General features: G+C 40.9%; 1 protein-coding gene and 1 long non-coding RNA gene across 5 annotated transcripts in view; one reads left to right on the top strand and one right to left on the bottom strand.

Moving 5' to 3' along the window:
- Positions 1–1,364: 1,364 nt before the first annotated feature.
- Positions 1,365–18,277, bottom strand: NUDT4 (nudix hydrolase 4). Of its 2 annotated transcripts, none has more exons than XM_036077434.2 (5): positions 17,760–18,277; positions 7,955–8,065; positions 6,679–6,723; positions 4,454–4,541; positions 1,365–4,158 (listed from the first exon to the last, which is right to left on the bottom strand). In XM_036077434.2, the coding sequence occupies exons 1-5, from the start codon at positions 17,856–17,858 to the stop codon at positions 3,956–3,958; spliced, it is 546 nt and encodes a 181-aa protein (XP_035933327.1). In that variant the 5' UTR covers positions 17,859–18,277; the 3' UTR covers positions 1,365–3,955. The 2 variants fall into 2 exon arrangements, with proteins under 2 accessions (XP_035933327.1, XP_035933334.1); XM_036077441.2 differs by having other exon boundaries at positions 4,454–4,538; positions 17,760–18,274.
- Positions 18,278–18,405: 128 nt separating this feature from the next.
- The window catches only part of LOC118526302 (uncharacterized), a 278,642-nt gene continuing 277,586 nt past the window's right edge, over positions 18,406–19,461 (top strand). The window contains exon 1 of one of the 3 annotated variants that reach the window (XR_013449306.1): positions 18,406–18,714. This is a non-coding gene — a long non-coding RNA (uncharacterized LOC118526302). The remainder of the gene's footprint in view (positions 18,715–19,461) is intronic. The other 2 variants (XR_013449308.1, XR_013449307.1) reach the window with 2 other exon arrangements.

The raw sequence follows: 19,461 nt of genomic DNA, 5'->3' as shown, positions 1-19,461 counted from the left end.
GATTAAAAATTGAGAAAAATGGGAGTTACAATACTGGCGTTGGTGTTTAAGAACCAGGAAATGTGATGTCCAGAGGGTAGTCAATATTCCACATAACTGGCAAGAATAACTTTGGGGATAATTAGTTGCAATCACGGCAAAGTAGAGGAATTTAAGACTGGTTTCTGGCAAAAAGACAGTTGAGCCTTTGGATAAATTTGGGTCTTTGCTATAATGCAATGCTAAGAGAGGCCTTTAGGGCCTTCTCACCTTACTGCTAGAATTCAGCCAATGGCACTAGTCAGGAAGATATAAAAACAGGGAGGAAAGTAGCACCAGAGATGAGATGACTTTTCAACCTGATTTTTGTTCTACAGCTCCATATAAAATGTTGCTAAATATTTGGGGGGAGGGGCACAATTTAAAATGTTGCTTTTGAAGATGGTACATGTAAGTCTGTAAAAAAAAATTTAAGTTGTAACACCTTGGAATCCCAGGGCCCTGAGATCACAACCTGAGCTGAAGTCATGCTTAACCGACTGAGCCATGCAGGTGCCCTTAGACTGTAACAGTCTTGTGGGCAGAAACTTATTCTGTGCTATGAGCAACAATGCTGGGCATAAAGCAGATTATTGTGCAGCTTCTGGTATACATTAGAAATTTATGAAACAAAGGGTTAGCTGGAAACTTCATTTGAGACAGAATCAACTACATGACAGCATTCGTTACAACCCAGTTCACTAAAAAGTAGTGTTTAGTCCTGTCACTTCGTCTACAAAGTTCAGCTTAATAGGACCCTGCAGAGAATTCTTGTATTCCAATGTGAAGACAGCATTGGGAAATGCCATGCTTTTTGTTTTCCTCCAATTTAAGCCAAATGAGATTGAATGGAATTTTTGTGAGGATTCTTAAGTTGGTCTTTGGTAAGCACTATTTTGGGGAAATATTTTGGTGGGCAAGGTAACTAGCCTTTTAAATACAGCTGTAATAAAATGATAGTAATTATCAGCTAAGTACGTAATTACAGAATAGTCTAGAAGAGCTCTTGAAAATCATTAAAAATAAAACCCATTTGAGGAGCAGAAAGCTATAAAGATATAGCCATAGTGGGACACCATGAGACTGGTTGGTATTTAATAGAAAATATCCATTTGGGAGAGTAATGGCAACACTTTACTGGTGGACAACTAGTTAATTCCACTAGTAAGGATCATAAGTGGAAAGTATGAATATATATAAATATATATAAATATACACTCATATAAATATATGAGATTATGTATATGACCATCTATGGGAGAGGAGTAAATTTTTACTGTGGAATGCCAGACAAGTTTTCCACTTGGATGATGTTCAGTTATGGTAAAAAAAAAAAAAAAAAAAAATTTATTTCCATTTTTATTTGGTTTCCAAATATAAAAAGTCAAGATTCTTACACCAATTATCTCAAATGAGACCATGCAAAACAATTTAGAGTGTATACAACAATCATCCCCCCTCTTTCAGTTTTGCTGCTTTATACAACTGTTTGACAGAAAATTGAATGGCATGTGACAGAAAATTTCACCTTGTTTATTAAAAAATACACACACATACACACACACAAACCCCCCCCCAACAACAAATATTCAGGATAGTTTGCTACTTTGTGTCTACAAGTCAACTTATAACCTATATATTTAGGAGGCACATGGGACTGAAAAATTTAGCTGCCCAATTTTATCCATCTACCCCACAGAAAGCAGAAATGAGTCCCAACACTCTGTAAACTTTGGAGGGTTGAGATAGTAGACACTATTATCTATAGTAGATTCAACTGTTGAGCCTGAAAATGAAGGCTTTTTCTCCTTAACAGAAATCTCCTTATGGCCTTTCCTCTAATTTTGCTAAACTGGGTTCCAGAAGAATAGTGAAGAATCCCTTGTGTGAAGTTCAAAGTGTGACAACTGTATTCTGTTGCATCATACAAATTTTTGCTAGTTGCATAGACTAAAGACAGTTGGTTTGCTAAATGGCACTGAAGAAAATCCTGACCCAAGTGGCACTACTTAGTCCAAATGTTCTTGACCAAAAATAATTATACAACAATATTTATAGGCTCACTTTTAAGAGATGGCTGACAATACTGTACATATTTTACATGTCAAATACATAGTCCAAGAGTTTATAAAATAAGTTCATGCATTATTACCTCTAAGAATATCATATACAAGATATCCCCCTCCCCCAGTACTTGTGACATCATTTCAGGTGGACATTTTTATATACAAAATCCAGTTTCTCTGCTGTGTTAAGGTATATAAAGAAACTTAAGAGATTACTGAGAAACAACAAAATCTTAAGTCCACTGAAGATTGAAAGTGTCAATCTGTGGATTTAAAATGTTTCCTTTTTAAAAAACACGCAGGATGCATAACCTCTGTACAAAGAATAATATAAAAATTCTGGATGATCATGTTTGATCATACTACATAATTTAGAATGAAATGTCACTGGTTAAGTTTTTCTACTTTACTCCTTCCACTGACAGCATTAATTTGTGAACTAATATTTATATTTAGTTCAGCTGCATTTATGGCACAAGATCTTTTTCAAAACAGCGGCACCGATTTTCCTTAAGTGTAACAGCACTCTACTTAGCAGCAATTATATTTTTAAAGGTTAACAATTTGTAGAATGTACAACTATACTTACTTTCTACTCTATACTCACCAGTTACAATATTTACAAGGCTAATGCCTACATACAGAATGATCTTTCACTCTCCCCCCCGCCCCATGTCTTATTCAAAGGTTTTTGTCAGTTGTTTGGGAAAGTACAGGGGTTTCAGACAAGGTACCTGTGTGTCAATGGGATTCTTGATTCCAAGTGAGTATAAAGACAAGACAAAATAATTCTTAGTTCAGGTATGTTCCAGTGCCCCAACAGTTAGTTATAAGATAAATAGTACTTATTGGCAACGTATAAAAGATGATGAGACATTCTCAGGTATCCTAATAATCTAAGTCTGGAACAGCTGAACAGCAAGAAGGCCACTGCAGTCACCACTGACTATCATTTGAGGTTAGACTCTAATCCCGTGGTCACTACTGGTAACCAGTAAGTTTAACTAAAGAAGGGTCAGTAAATTAAAAAACTGGAAATATATCTTTTAAAAGGAATTTACCTTAAGGGTATTATGGTTCTCAAGTATTCTGTGTAAAGAGATTATGGATAAAGGGAATTGGCGATTTAGCATGCTAACTCAAATCCCATGAATACAGTTTTTCATGATGATGTATTTACTACATGCATCTTTCTTACAATACCTCTAAAAATCACCAACTGTATATAGTTAAACTGTGTGTTAAAGGACTAGTGAGTTATAGGGGGGTAACTGGCCTTATCAGGTAGCTAGTGACATACCAGTTGTGAAAATTTAAGACAAATGAGTTGACAAATTCCTGAAAATAGCAAAAAGTCCTTTGTCAAAATAGTTATTGGACCATACAGAAATAGTCCAAATCTGGAATTTAGGAATTAAAACTATGATCCTATAGTTCAGATCGAACAGATTTAATATCAAGAATTATTTTTGTAAATTTCTACAACAGAATTTGTTGACTATGTTAATGCTGTGATGAGAAAATAATTTAGAAGATATACCCATAAGTAAGCTGATCTGACAAAAACCACAGACTGATGTCAAATGGACAAAAAACAAAATGCTGTGGAAAAAAATGAACTAAAATGGGGATGAGGTGGGTTGGGGGCAGAGTTAAGGCATCTAAAAAAAATTCCACATGGCTTTGGCTTATTAAAATATTTTACAATTTTTTTTTTAAGAAGATTTGAAAACATCTGAAAAACACGCAAATTGTTTGAAAATCCTGCATCGCAAATTCAGACAGTTTGCAGGAGTCATTCAGATGTTTGCCAAGGAAAATAAAAGACCTCTCCCCACAAGACTGCACATGGGAGGTCCTCCCAGTTCTCTCTATCTTACACTGGATGGCAACCCAGAGGTCTGTGCGGCAGTCACAAACAAGGTGTTGTTATCTGGAAGGGAAGGGACCGTGGAATTTCCATTGGTTGGAGAACAACCCAGCTTTAGTTTTTCCAGATACTCTGCATGTACAGGCTTATGACACTGGAGAACTTTGATGGCATCTTCTACTTTGAACCACTCTCTCTTCCTTCCTAGAAAATAGGACACTGGTCACTATATTACAATAAAGTCAATTTTAAAAAGTAGGTCATATGCTTTAACAATGGCCTTCACCCCCTCCCCCACAAATAATAACTTTATTGTTTTTTCTGGAATGGCTTAGACAATAATATGTTGGGGGAAGAATTTTAAGATAATTCAAATGTGGACATACATACTGATCCTCTTTAAAAAAGGTAACCAAAAGTAATTTAAGATGAAAATGGTATACAAGTACAAAGTACTTGAATTAAGAGAATCCAGATGGCAAAGGGAAAGGGAACTTACCTATATTAACAGAATCTTCCCAATCTTCTAGTATTTCAGTGACAGTAAGAACATAAACATATGTTCTATGCTTTCGGTCTTGATTCTGCTTGAATATAAAAAGAAAAGCATTTTACTCTCCAGGAGCTAGCCATTACACATTTTTGAGGGGAAAAAATTCAGTTGTGGCATACTACTGGTTAGCACATAGGCAAGTATAATCCAGTTGTATAACCCAGCACAGAAGTGAATTTTATGTAATACAAAATGTAAATGTAAAATGATGAAATTAGCTCCCCATAGTAAACGTGGCACTTTGATTTCAATGCATGTGTTTAAGAGACATTGAGTATTGATAGTTTAAAAGCTTTCAGGTCAACTATGCACAGCCAAGGTTGAGAATGGGTTAGTCTATTTTTGGAATACTATCTTTTAGTCCTTTGTGCTCAAACTCAGTTTTTACCCATATAAAAACTGCCACCTTGTCTTGTTTCTAGATTCAAAATTAAACACAAGTTGGTTTTAAAATGAAGGGGTCATCCTCTCAATTAAAAGTCAGCCTTACTTACTATAGTTTAGGACTTCAGATAACTGATTTAAAAATTTTTTATTTATTTTTAATAAATTCTATGCCTGACCTGGGGCTTCAACTCAAAACCCTGAGATCAAGAGCTGCTTGCTCTACGTTGCCAGAATTTTTTCCACCACAAACTACCTGAGTAATACACTCAAATAGTGTATTATGTCTTTGGGAAGGAACGGGAACAAAAAAAAAAAATGAGAGGCATCTCTCACATAAAACATTACTGTTCATTATTGTTAAGAACTTATTGTCTTATTTCTATGCCTGCAAAATCAATACATTTATTATGCTATGTTCACAAATTCACTGAAATCACCAGGGTGAATAGGCAGGATAATACTAACTTTCCCTTGTATTTTCTAAGGGGAAAGATACATTGGTTACTATTTTCTGTTCAGAGTCTATGAATAAATTTAAATAGCATTTGTAATGCAGTTAATACTATTACCTACCTGTGTTATAGAAGCTTTATTTATAATGTGAGACGTTTTCTTCAAAAATCTTGTCAGCGTATCGACAATGTGCTATTTGTACCATGGCTACTCTGAATTACAGAAAACCCTCAATATATTTTTCAGTTTAACCAGGAGATGGTGCTCTTCAATTGGGTAAAGCAAGTGCTGAATTCTGGAAAGTTTGAATATTAACTTGAGAACTTCACTGTTAACACAGTATTCTAGGAGTCATCAATTCTACCAAGTGTTGCACAATTTCTGAATTCTGTAGAAAGCCTTTTTTTCTTTCTTTTTAAAAAAAACATTGCGGGGGCAGACAGAGGGAGGGCTGCGTGAGCGGGGGCAGGGGCAGGAGAAAAATCCCAAGCAGACCTCCCTGCCGAGCACCTAACGTCCCTGAGATCATGACCTGAGCCGTAATCAAGAGTGGGCCGCTTAACTGACTGAGTCACCCAGGCACCCCCTTAAAAAGCCTTAAAAATAAAATGTTTATGGTTCTACGAGAAGGACTAAACTAACCCTTTAGTAGTATCTTGAAGGGGAAAAAAAGCCACAATGTGTCAGGTATACCATGTATCTAAGTATCTTTGTCTGACTCTTGGATGAAAAGATGAGAAGAGCTTGTGTCTCATGATCCTTACCTTCCACAGAACACCTGCCAATTCCAAATTCCCTCTCCACAAATTCCATTTTGCCTTCAGTAATAACAGATTATGTAAGAGAATTCTATGCTTTTAGCATCTATTCTTTGTATCAGGGTTTTTTTTTTTTTTTTTTTTTTTAAACCTTCATACCGTCCTGTACGGATAATAAAGTCATTATTGTGTATCATCTAACATTATGTGCTAAAGGCAAAGGGTCCATTTCCAGACAGTATCCACAAGAGTCCTAAACCCTTAGGTGATACTGAGGACACTGTACCTCCTAAAAAGTCTATTAACTAAACAGTATCAGTAAACCAAGAGATAGGTCTTTCTGTATCAGCTCTACTGTATTGTCATATAAAAATAATTACTACTGTAATAATGTATAAAACTGATGGCATATGAAAGTAACTTTTACTTCCCTCCCTCCTAATCCTTATAAACTTACTTGCTTACTGATAGTTTTAAGAGGAAATGTCTAGCTCAGGTTGCTGCCAGATTATTTGGCTGGTCAGGAAAGAATCGTTAATTCTATTATTCGAAAGGATTACTTTTGTTACTCACCTCAAATATGCCCAGGAGTCTGCCTAATTTTCCTTTGACTCCAGCCTATTAAAAAAGGATGAAATGTAAAACTGTTGTTACCTTTGCTAAGAAAATTTACATTGAAGTTATTTTCTGGCTATTTCAACCCTTGGATCTAAGCACAATAGGCCCTCCTATACCAAGCCTGCTTCTGTAAAGTTTTTTTTTTTTTTTGGCTATGCCAAGATTCACAACCTGTGGTTTGCTATAAAACACGGCTTAATTTATTCCATATGCAAGTTCGACTGATCAGATTGTCATTTATTTTATTAGAACTGACAGGGATTGACCAAAAATTAGACTTTCTACCAATTTGGGACAAACTTCATGAATGAAAACAGAACTTTTCCATATGAACTGATAAAGGGTTTACCCTTCTTAAAGGACTGTCTTTCTGCCCTTTTCCCCACATGGCTCAGGAGGTACAATTTTTTTCTCTATGTTACCCTTTGACTGCAGAATCCTCATTACTTTTACCCAGTACTATAACAGACTGACTGGAACTTCAAATCCACACCACAACTAACACATTGGTACCCGCTGTCTCCTCTATCTACGACTTGTGTTCCTCCATCAGGAAGCTGCTCATCCTTCAAGACCCATCTCTATGAAACCTTTGTAACTACACACCAAGACCCAGTGAGAACATTAGCATTTGCTTCCCATTTATATCCTAACTTGCTGCTCAATTTATAGCACTTAAATCTATGTTATTCTGCCTCTGGGTAAAAGCAAGTTCTATCTATAAGCAACTGTTAGAAGATAAGCAGGCCATTATGCTTTCGTGCATGGGTGTGTGTGCCGTTTTCCTCAACTTTAAGACAAAACAAATAAAGGCAATTTGTTTATTCATCTGAGAAAGAATTATAGGGCATGAGTGATGTCTCTGTGCATTCCTGCAGGGCATTCCAGGTGTATCACTAACTGCTCTGGCACGAGGCCACCATATTATGTACTCATCACTGATCAGGCTTATTGTCTGTTATACAATTCTGGGGGATGTCTACATTGCTTTTAGCTCTATTTTACCAGGTAGAAAAAATATCTGCTTAGCAAAATGCTAGCTATAGTTGCCTGCTTAAAAATGTTGAACCAGACAAGAGAGCGAGCACCCACGTGACCTGCCTGTCCGTCTTCTGAGTGCACGTAGCCTGAGCGCCAACCCCCCCCCGCCCCCGCCACTGTAAAACCTCCCAAGTGCACAGGCACAGTGTGTTTGAGAGGAGAGCAAACAAGCTACAACGGTTCATCTCACCTCTTCATAAACCTCCCTCACGGCTGCGCCGCCGGGTTCCTCCTCCGGCTCCATGCCTCCTCCAGGGACAATCCACTGGTCCGGGTACCGGCTGCTGCTCACAAGCAGCACCTGCAAGAAGGAGCACCACCGTGCACGGCCGCTGCCTGCGGAGTGCCGCGCCCCGGACAACACCCTCAACCCGCCACCGCCGGCCCGGGAATGTAAGCCCTTCCAGGTTAACCCGCCTTTCAGGGTCATTCCGATTAGGAGGGGTGCACATCCTACCACAAACCAGCAGCCGGCAGCTTCTGTACACACCGTCTTTCGGAATTCAGAATTCAACAATATCGTGCTCACATCACTACACCATTCTGAACCTAATGAAGTCACTTCAACTACCAGATTCAATTCGTGAAACTCCAATTCTTGGAGACTCACAAAAGACAGAAGCTGAGACTTGGTTTACTAGTCTCAGAGCTGTATGCACTTAGGTTTGTGGTCGTAATGTCTGTTTTTTCAGTTAGAGAATCTTAGTATTCTCCCAAATTTAAGGGTATGTGACCCCAGGCACATCACCCTGTTCCCTCACCTATAAAATGTATGAATACTTAAAAGATAAACGAGACTCTGAGAAAGGAATAGGGGAATTCACGTAAAGCCCATGCACGGCAGAGAGAGTTCCCATTATTTTTACACTTATGATTGGGTGGAAAGAAGTACCTTCATATTCCAAACCAATTATAAGTGAACAAAAGTCACTTCTTTTGATTAACAGGCAGCTATAACTTATGATCTAGAAGAGGGTTGGCAAGCTACAGTGAGTGCACTACTTGTTTTTGTACCGTCTGTGAGCTAAAAATGGTTTTTATATTTTTAATTATATGAAATTCAAATTCCAGTGTTCATAAATAAAATTTTATGAGAACCTAGCCACACTCATTCATTTTTTACATGTTGCTTATGGCTGCTTTCATGCTACGACAGCAGAGTTGGGTAGCTGCGACAGAGACGGTGTGGCCCACAAAGCCTAAAATATTATCTGGCTCTTTACAGAAGTCTGCAGACCTCGATCAAGATTAGCATTAACCTTGAAATATGCAAACACACACACACACAAAAAGAACTACATCATCAGAGTATCCCAGAGGTTCATTATTTTAAGTGCCTGAAGCAAGAATTATATATCTTATAAATGAAAATTTGTGGGCTAGAGTAGGTTAAAATTCACCCAAGTTAAAACAACAAAGGCTATGATAAATACGATGTTTGTGAAGTAACAGGTGCCTTAACCAACGTGAACAAAAGCGTTTACAAAATTACGTTAGTATACTGCCTTTACCAACGTAAGCCATTCTCACCAGATCAATCAATTCAGAGCGGAAGTTTAATCCCGGACATGTGCACTGCTTTTCTGCCCGGCGTGCCCGTAGTTCGAGCTGCCCAGCCCCCTCCCTCCTGGCAGAGCAGCCGCTGGCCTTGAGAGTTCACAGCCAGCACAGGATTCGCCTCCCACGGAGGAGGCCACCAGAACTCAACCTTCCCCAACTGGAAAGTTCCAGGCCGACAGTAAGATAGTTCAGCAACTCCCACCTTCCCCCAAAACCTCTAAAATATTGAGCTGGAAGATAAGGAACACCTATCCAGGCACATATCCCCTCAATTTGAAAACTAAGCAGCAAACTGTGGCCAAGGACACATCATCATTGCAAAGTGGTGATCCATCAATGTTCAAGGAGTCTGAGCATTATTTCTCTCATTCTTGATCTGGATAGGACTCTATTGCTTCTACCGGCTTTATTCCTTCAAATGAATAACCGGCAGAACAGTGCAAATCCAGAGGAAGCACTGTAAATTAATAGCTGATACAACATTAGTTAAAATATTTAATGGCTGGGGCGCCTGGGTGGCTCAGTCAGTCAAGCGCCTGTCTTCGGCTCAGGCCATGATCCCGGCGTCCTGGGATAGAGCCCCAGGTCAGCGGGGAGCCTGCTTCTCCCCCTGCTTATGCTCTGTCAAATAAATAAATAAAATCCTTTAAAAAATATTTTAATGGCTGACATTGAAGGTATCACCAAGTCAAAATATAGCAATTTTGGTAAAATGAAATGTAAGACAGGTTTACATTTAAGCTTTATTAAATATTAGCAAACAGGGCTTACATATCAAAATTAGAAACTAAAGAGCCAGAATCAGCAAATCTAGTAAGAATTAGAAAACACTGGTTTGAACCTGAAGATGTTTTGCAACTGTACAGATCACAACCAAGGTGTGTTTCACTACTGGATGCACACAATGAAGGCTGCTCATCTACCTTTCAGTGCACCAGTGTCGTCCTCTGTAAAAGCAAGCGCCCATCCTTGTTAGGGGTGTTGAGTGTTATTGAGAATTAAATACCTTAAGTCCTGGCCTAGGCACTCGCTGTTGGCCCTTACTAGCTATTCGGCTTTCCCACTAGTGGAGCTGAATCAGCTTACCAAGAATTAGGCTTTCCCCCCAAATTTTGCCACTTGTATTTGTTTTATAATTACTGAGAGTTAATGATGAAATGAGGGCAGAAAGGAATTATCAAAAAGACTGCAAAAATTAATTAAAGGTGGGTTATTAAAAACCTCTATCAAATTAAATACGGATGAGACTACTATAAAAGACTGGAAAAAGGAAATTTAAAAATTCAGAAAGAGCCTTCAAGAGTCTTCAAGGTTCAAATTCTTTAAAAAAAGTGAAACTGCAAATCAGATTTCACTTTTTATTTTATTCAAAAAGGAGGCTTTCGGAGGATCTATGGTATTCCAAGGCTTTGGGCTATATCGAGACTGGCAAATATATGTTTTTAAGTTAAAACAAAAATGCTTAAGGTATAAAAGCATACATCTTGCATCAAGGGAAAAGTAAACCGCAACTTCTGTTTCTGACTGCAGAGCTGGAGGCCTCTTTTCCTGATTACTAGGTGTGGGTTACAGATAATCTAGTTTTTATTGCCTGGCTGAAATTCTTACTACCCAATTCTATGCTCCTTAAGCAACTTCCTTGATTACCTTCCTAATGGGACAGGACACTGCAGGGGCTAGCTACTGGAAAAGTACATCCTTATTTAGTAAACAGGGAGTTTCAAAGCCATTGATATTCTTAATGTTTGAGTCCTGAAAAAAATGAAACTCAGTGTCATGTATCTAGGTCAATGATAATTCCCATTCGTCCCAAGATAGTCTTTAAGAAAGAAATTACATAAGGTTAATAATGTTGAAAACCCATTAGTAGAGTCTGTCTGCTTTTCTGAACTAACACTTATGCTTCCAATTAAATCCAAATCTTTAATCTGCAATCTAAGGACATCATTCACATATGAGTAAATTTATCTTCCAAAAGTCAGTGACATGGAATCCTTGTATGCTTCATAAATTATTTTTTAGAAACATATGAAAACAAGTGTATAGTTTTGGACAAATGATTTAGGTAGAATCTGAAAACTTAACACGCAAGAGTCCCTTGACATTCCAAAATGATTAAGTTTTATTGATCAAACCATCAACTTCAAATGTATCTTTCCAAAATATGATACATTTAATAAACAAGTAATTAGTATCTGCAGTATAGAAATGACCAGCATCTAAACTACTAGCTTAAAAGATTTGATAATGAGTCTTCAGTGAGGAAACAGATTTGGAAACCAGTATGTTTCATTAAATATTTGCCTACTCATCTAGAGTACTTCATTCAGAGTTCAAATGAAGTCAAGGCCACATTTGTATGTTTGTTGTGTTATGTAGGGGAGAGTGGTGGTGGTGATTATCTACCAGGGTAGAAGAAATGAATCTGAATAGCATTAAGTAGAGACAAAGATGAATTAAAATCCCTCCTACATGCTAGAAGAATCTAAGCATATAGAACCCCATCACAAATTATCCAATATCCTCAAAAAAAAAAAAGCCATCTAACATTTCTACAACATCCCCAATCTACTAGATCTGTAATACAGCTTTAGCATGCTTCCTAATGCTCTAAAAATATTATTACTGAAGTAACAGAAGTTATAAAATCTCAGTAAGAGGATATACCAATAGCTGACAAATCCATACCTGGTTGTTCATACATTTTAAATTCCTTTTCAAATACCTTTCTAGGCATATTACATTTTGTGTATCCAACAAGATGACAGTCTGCCACATTAGTGACAAGGTGACAGAGATGAAAGGAGACATTCAACCTTCCAGGTAAGCCAGAGCTGAGACCAAAGGAAGATTTATAAAAAGGAGGTTAGCCAACCCACCAGGCTGCAGAATGAGACTTGAATCAAACTCAACCTCAAAGCCAGTGCTGTTAGAGTAGTGAAAAGTGAAGACATTTCCTTGATTCAACCTGCCCACCTTCATATAAGCATTCCTGCTACTACACTATCAAACCCCAACCCTTCCTTCCATGTATTGAATAATTATCAGAATACAACACCATTCACTTATCACTGTTAAGAAGCCATTTCTCACACTTGTCTTTTTCTTAGACACTTAATGTTTTAAGCATTTGGAATATAAGTACTTCTCACTTTAAGTAGCAACAGTATAGTGATAATGGTCTACTTGGAACCAGCCCTGAGTCTTCCTGGACAAAGGTTTGTCTATGAATCGGAGTAATCTATAGTATAGATTCTATACTCTATATCACCTAAGTAAGTCGTCCTCACTGGGGGTGTGTAAGAGCTTGTAAACGGAAAAAAAAAAATGCTGTTCAAGGTTTACGTGATGCAGTGATGCCTTCAGAAGATGGAGGTACTTGAAATTCTTAGTCCTATACACCAAGTGGCCCCCAAATGTCCTTTGTGTTTCAGCTTTTACCCTTATAACTGTTCTTGGTCACAGCCTGCTTCTGGGAACAACTAGTCACTACAAATGACTACTTCTGGGGGCGGGGGGGGAGCTATCTAGAGAACCTCTCAAGTGATTCCTAAATTGAAGAATGAAGAGTTTTATTTTGTGAATTATAGCTATTAGAAGCTGTACTGGGGTTTTTGTTCTTTCTTCCCACATTATCATGAACTAGGATGCATGAATGGTTAAACTACCTCTACCATAGTAACTGTGTTATAGGCATTTAGCCAAAATTAGGCCAGCAAGCAGCATATTAGGAACACCCAGTGTGCACACATTTTAAAAAGATCTTAAGTTATAACAATGATTATTGTATCCATTAACCAGCTACCTACTGTTATTACTAAACAAATTAGTACTACTTTTTGGACTACAGAGGCACAGTGCTATAGGAGCATCAGAAATAACAGCTCATTTTGGGAAAATGTGCTTAACCCCTATTAGCTTATTGCTAGCTTGGAAAAAGATCAAAATTCAAAATCTGAGGTACGGGTTCTACTGAATGTGTATTACTTTTGCACCATCATAAAGTCGAAAAACCACAAGTTGAACCATTGAAGTCAGGGACCATCTGTATGGGATTGGTAGATAGATGAATGCTAAGTTGGGCTGATGACATTTTCTTCTAGCATGTCAGTGTTTTGAAGCTATGGGTAAGCTTTCTTTCACACATTACAGAAAGCCTTAGTGATATATACCAAGAGCCTGAAACAGATGCAAACTGTACAAAAATGCCTTCCCTTGAAGGAAGTGGCTGAGTGGCCAAAGAATCACTTTAGGTCTGGGAGAGCTGCAGGCATAGAAGACATTTCCCTATGTTTAGAAAAGGCTGCCTTTGGATAGTTAACTTTCATAAAAGTGGTCTCCATTTGAAGCAAGTATCTTCAAGGACTTAAATCTAAAAGGACTTCTACGGAAGTATAAGCCCCAGAGTATACATCTGAAAAGGCAGACTGCCTATTGATCCCAAGCGTACAAATGTTAGGAGAGATTTACCTGTACTAATATTTCTTATTAAGATTGTTTTTATTAGGGCTCTGGTTTTAGAGTTCTGCTTTCCCTACCAAGTCTTTTTAGGACTCTGCTTTCCCTCCCCACTTTTAGTGCATGATTTTGTAAAATTCAGACATTTAGTTAATACACTTTTGGCATTTAGCAGACTGTAGAATGCAGTCCCTGGCTCAAGGAGCTTAAAAGTTAAGTAGGGCAGTAAATCCAAATGGAAGAGTAGGGGGGCAGTCTTTAAGACTGTTTTGTTAGTGTTTCTCACTCACAACTGTGCCTGGATTCCACCCAGAATCAAGTCATTTCTATTTCTCTTTTTAGCACTCTATCCTATTTTGCTGCCAGATCATCCTCAAGCTTGAATACATTTAAAATGTAAATGTTCCTTGTTCAAAACTAAGTGTTCCTTTCTTGCCTAGCAACTCCTTAGCCTAATAGTTAAGGTGCTCTTTTTCAACCATTATCTGTCCTATGCTATCCTAAGCTGCAGCTCAACTAACCCACAGCCCCAAGTTTTGCTGTTTGTGATACTTGGTCCTTCCTCTCTCACTGACTGAAATCCAGCTCCAGTGGATCTTAACCCTGGAGCACGTGATGGTACTTTTCCCTTATTTTATTTCCCTTTATATCAGTCATTTGTCTATCTTCCCGCTACAGAGTATGTTTCTTAGGAGTTGACACTTTTCATCTCTACAACCCTGTTCAAACTATCATATATGCAACATGTTCAAAAGAATCTATTTTTGGTTACGTTCTGTGAATGTATTATCCTCCTTCTCTGTACAAGCACAATATCCCAGCTACTCTATGGGATGCTTATTTGTGGGCTTGTGAGGAAGCCCAACTGCCAAAACTAAGGGTGGTTCCCTACAGAAAAAACTAGCTAGAGAGGATCAAATGAACAGGAGATTTAGAAATAAAGCACCTGGGGTCAAAATTATTTGCCAGCTTCTTTGACCTTGGGACAAATTATGTCTGCTGCCTAATTTCTTCCTGTACAAATGCTAATTCTTATTATTTATCTCACAGGGATGATAAAACAGGCAAATATAAAAACACCCCCCAAAAAATAGAGTGTGCTGTTAGGACAACCTTCTTTCCTAAAATAACCTGTTCTCAACTATGGGCTACTAACTCCTTCAGTACGAGGAGAACCGTACTGGAACACTGCGTAACTTTTTGTGGTCCATCAGCAATTACTATTTTATTTCAATTGACACTCTATAAACATTTCATCCTAAAATAAGGCATACATTTAAATCTCCCAACCAGGACCTAGGTATTGTTAACCCAGTAGGGGTGAAAATTCTCACCCATTAGCTAAAGAGGTGGATTCAGGCTGTTTTGTATCCTATCCTTGGAAGGCTACCAGTATAATTTAAACAGAGTGGGAATAAATTCATAGCAAAACAGCAAGATGTCCAGGAAAGCTAATAGGGTTCACTTTGTAACTATCATATAATAGAAAGAGCCCCAAATATACACAACTACAGAAATGAAGATCCTAAAGAGATTAACCACACATTAAGGTTGGCTGTGCATTTTACTTAGAGAATTCTAGAGCCTTCCCTTAGAACATATTCTGACTTGGTTTCTCAGTCTGCACTGTAACAGATTTACCCAGTTTTACGTAACAGATTTCTCTAATACTCCAGAGCTTGCTCCTTACTTCATTTTATCTAATGGCAGTAGTCTCTTGACTCAACTAGAGGCTAGGAATTTAGCATTTATTACAGTAGGAACAACTCCCAAGCACAAACGTTAATTCATTGATCTACTACGGTGATTTCTGAAGCTCTCTTCAGGCTTCGCTTTACCATTCACACAATACAGATCATTTCAATTTCTTCCCATTTCCTGTATTTTCTCCTGGGAATGTTTTTTTTTTTTTTTTTTTTTAACAAAGCCTGAATTCCAAGTTCAGGTTATGGCAAGACTTCAAAGTCATCACTTCCAGAAAGGCTTCCAAGCTCAGCCTCACAAAATCTCTCATTCAGCAAATAGCGTGCACCCAATTGCTAAGGAGCCCTGTGCCAAGAGCCCAGCATCAGGAGCAGGGACTGGATCCTGAATTCTCAATCTACCGCTTCCTAATTATGTCATTTGGGGAAAGTACTTATTATCTGCAACTGTCTCCTCACCTATAAACCAGCACTGAGAGGATGAAATGTAACAAACTCAGGTTTTCAGGAAAGCACTCAACTAAGAATGTGATTACACAACAGTGAGCCAATCAGACAAGATCCCTGACCTAGCTTGATCACTTTGGGCTATTCTTTTGTATTGAAAGCTTGTTTTTTCCTAACATGGCCCTTCCCTCAACGATTTTCTAATCTTTTTAAAAATAGAATATACTTAAGGCTGGTTGACTGTTTACTCTGTGAATGTTACAACATCTTTCCCCTTCCACTTCCTAGCTCTCCAAAGTGAGCCCAGTCATAGACGCAGACCTGTTTCTTCGGAAAACTCAAGAAAATTTAGGTTTTAACACTTAAAGGCCCCCAACTGAGGACTGATCAACACTAAAAGGCTTGGTTTCTTTTCAAAAAATAAAGGCAAACCCAGAGTTTGAAGAGCACCATTTTGAAGCCCTCTGATTTCTGTTAGCATAGTAAGAACTATGCTACCGAGTGTACACTATATCATACTCACCCTAACTACACGGCTTAGCAATAAGGAAGCCATTACATTTCCCGTCTCCAGCTTTAGCCTGGTATTTTATTGTACACAGTTGGTTATGGAAGCAGAACTCTGTTAATTTTTTCCCTGTCTAATGATTTTAGGAGTGGCAATGCTTTATAAAAGATTTTCATGGCTACCAATCAACTATTATTGCCTTAAGCAAATTTAAAACAGTGAACCAGTTTTAAATTAAATAAATGTAACAAATAAGGAAAAACTGCTCTCCAGGAAAACCTCAAGGGCCTCATATCAACCCAACGCAGGAGGGTAAATTACAGAAGATTCACTGCTTACTCTTAGAACAAGAAAGGCTGCTCCTCTCCAGATGTCAAACCAAACACAGCAAAGTAAAGAAGCCTTGATAAATATGCTGAGAGCTAGAGATTACGGTCTGAAAATGGCAACTTTGCCGACCTCTAACCATCTTCTCCCTCTGGCGTTATTCCACATTTTTCACTAGCCATCTTTCTGCTGTCAGAAAACTTTAAAAGAGGCGGCCATTTAAAAAAAATACATATCAAGTATAATTATGCCAAGTGCTTGCGAGTTAAAGGGTCCACTTAAAAGTGGGATTTTAAAAAACCAGACCGAATGGGGTTTTATTTTAAAGCACGGCGTCTGTTTGGCTATTCCACAAACATCCCTAGGTTTAAAGCGAAAACGCAAACTGCTGTAACGTGGAAGGAAAATATAACAGAGGCAGAGGCATTAGAGCTTGGGCTGCAACACTCACGCCATTTCTGCCGCCTCTGTTAGCACTCGAGGTTTATCTGGCTTTACACTCAATTCGCGTGTTAAGATGGTGACTCCCGCCAGAAGCGACCTATACGGCCCGGGACCTTCCCCGCGGGCCGGGAGGCGTCTCGGCCTCAGGTCCTCACGACCGCCCAGCAGAACATAGGGCTGGGCCAGCCCCTTTGTCTCCTCTATCAACCCAGAGAAAGGAAGAAAGGAAGGAAGGAGGAAGGAAGGAAGGAGGGAGGGAAGGAAGGAAGGAGGGAGGGAAGGAAGGAGGGAGGGAGGGAGGGAGGGAGGGAGGGAGGGAGGGAAGGAAGGAGGGAGGGAAGGAAGGAGGGAGGGAGGGAGGGAGGGAGGGAGGGAGGGAAAGAAGGAGGGGGCTAACTAATCCCTCCCAGCCCCGGAGCCAGAAGAAGGGTCGGGCGAGGAAGGGGAAGGGCAAGGACCCCCACCCTGGCCGGCCCCGGCCCCCCGCCCCCCCGGCCTGCTCCGGCGCCCCCGCCGCGGAGGGCACAGAGCGCGCTGGAGGCCCTCACCTCGTCCTCCTGCTCGCTCCGGAAGCACAGGCACGCCGCCCGCTTCTTGAAGCCCTCGCGGTCATAGGTCCGCGTCTGGTTGGGCTTGAACTTCATCATAGAGGCGGGCTCTTGCTGCCGCTGCTGCTCCGGCCGCCGCCGCGGGGACCCGGCCGCCGCCACCCCGCCTGGGAGTTGGGTCGCGGGCGAGTCGGGGCACAGAGGCGCCGGGAGGCGAGGCGGCGGCGCGGGGAGTGGCAGCGAGGCCGGTCAGTCCCGGGGCCGGTGGCCGCTTCGACGTGGGGCAGGGCGCAAGCGCCGGTCACTGCAGCCCGGGTGCCGGAGAGGAAACACCGCCTCTGCCCGGGCGTCCGCCGCTCTCCATGGAGCCCGCCGCCCGCTCGCCTCCGCTCCCTCCTGCTGCTGCTGCTGCCGGCAACGCAGTCTCCGTCGCCGTCGCCGCCGGGGGAAGAGCGAGGCTCGAGGCTCGCGCCACAAGAAGACAGTTATGAGAACTCGCGGCGTCTAGGCAGCAGCGCCGCAGCGGCTTCGCGCCGCCCCCACCGCCCCTATATTTAAGTGGGCCCGCGCAGCCCCGCCTCCGCGCGCCCCGCCCTGCGCGCGCCCCAGCGCCTGCGTGCCGGGAACCGTTGCGGCGGGGGAGGGGCGGCGGGGGGCGGGGTCTCGGCCGCGCGGCAGCGTGGGTGCCTCGGGGCCTGAGGGGCTGGGGCTGCGTCCGAGCGCGGGCTGGCGGTAGCCCGCCAAAGAACCCGTGAGTAGGAAGAGGCAAAGACCCCTCCCTCCCTGTTTATAAACACTGCTACCTGCCCCATGGAGACCTTAAATATCATCTCCAGGCGAGGAGGTCCAACTACGTACATCCTCACAAAAAGTTGCACCCCGGTCAGGAAATGCCTGGAGGCATCGCAGCGATGGCAGTCTCCGCAGTGACTGACGTGCCGAATTCGCCCGTGAGGTGCGGGGGGACGAGAGGGTGAAGGCCCAGAAAGGGGAAGACGTTGGTTAAGAGGGTTCGTTTGGAGGGTTTTAGGGGTTTTGTTTGTTTTCCAGAGGAAAGAGAGAAGGCACATTTCCTTTTTAAGTCTTTGGTTAGGGGGTCGTTTGTATTCTCTCAAGAGTCCGTTCGAGCTTGAATATTTCTTTGAAGCTATGGGTAACATCTTCCACTTTGTCCCACGCTCCGGAATGTATTCATTAATACTGGCAATGGCTAGTATTTACGAAGTGTTTTGCGCTTGCATTTCATGCTAAGTAACAGGCACAGCTAGGTACTGGAGCCACACGCTAAATAGAGTAGGATTTCTGCTGTCTGGGAGTTTCAAGCCTTCTGGGGACTTGGGACGAACAACCTTTCCATTTCAGAATGTCACCCACGTTTTAAGGTTGGAGCCAGGAGGCCCCCGGTGTTCAGGAAGCCAACCCAATCTATCCTGCCCCCTCCACAGAGCCCAGGCTACTTAGTTCCAGGCACGTGTGACTCTTCGGTTTTCATTCCTAGAGGGCCTACTGTGTGCCAGACACTGGCATCTAAAACCAGCCCCTGCCCTTCCAGGATCTTAGGCACCTGAGAGCAGATATAGTCAGATATCAAACAATCACACAAGTACATGTAAAACTACAAATGTGATAAGGTTGAAGGTGGTGGAGGGTTTCCCAGGGAGATATGACCAGACCTGCAAGTCAGGAAAGGCTTCCTGAGGCA

This window comes from Halichoerus grypus, chromosome 6 (assembly GCF_964656455.1).
Source record: "Halichoerus grypus chromosome 6, mHalGry1.hap1.1, whole genome shotgun sequence".
Classification (NCBI taxonomy): domain Eukaryota; kingdom Metazoa; phylum Chordata; class Mammalia; order Carnivora; family Phocidae; genus Halichoerus; species Halichoerus grypus.
Note: the sequence above shows the minus strand (reverse complement) of the source record. Positions and strands in the feature narration are given on the sequence as shown.

Coding starts and splice junctions, on each gene's coding strand:
- NUDT4 (XM_036077434.2), bottom strand. CDS start 17,858: ATGATGAAGTTCAAGCCCAACCAGACGCGGACCTATGACCGCGAGGGC. Junction 8,066..17,759: donor GGAGCGAGCAGGAGGACGAG/GTGAGGGCCTCC, acceptor TCCTTCTTGCAG/GTGCTGCTTGTGAGCAGCAG. Junction 4,159..4,453: donor GGAAGATTCTGTTAATATAG/GTAAGTTCCCTT, acceptor CCTATTTTCTAG/GAAGGAAGAGAGAGTGGTTC.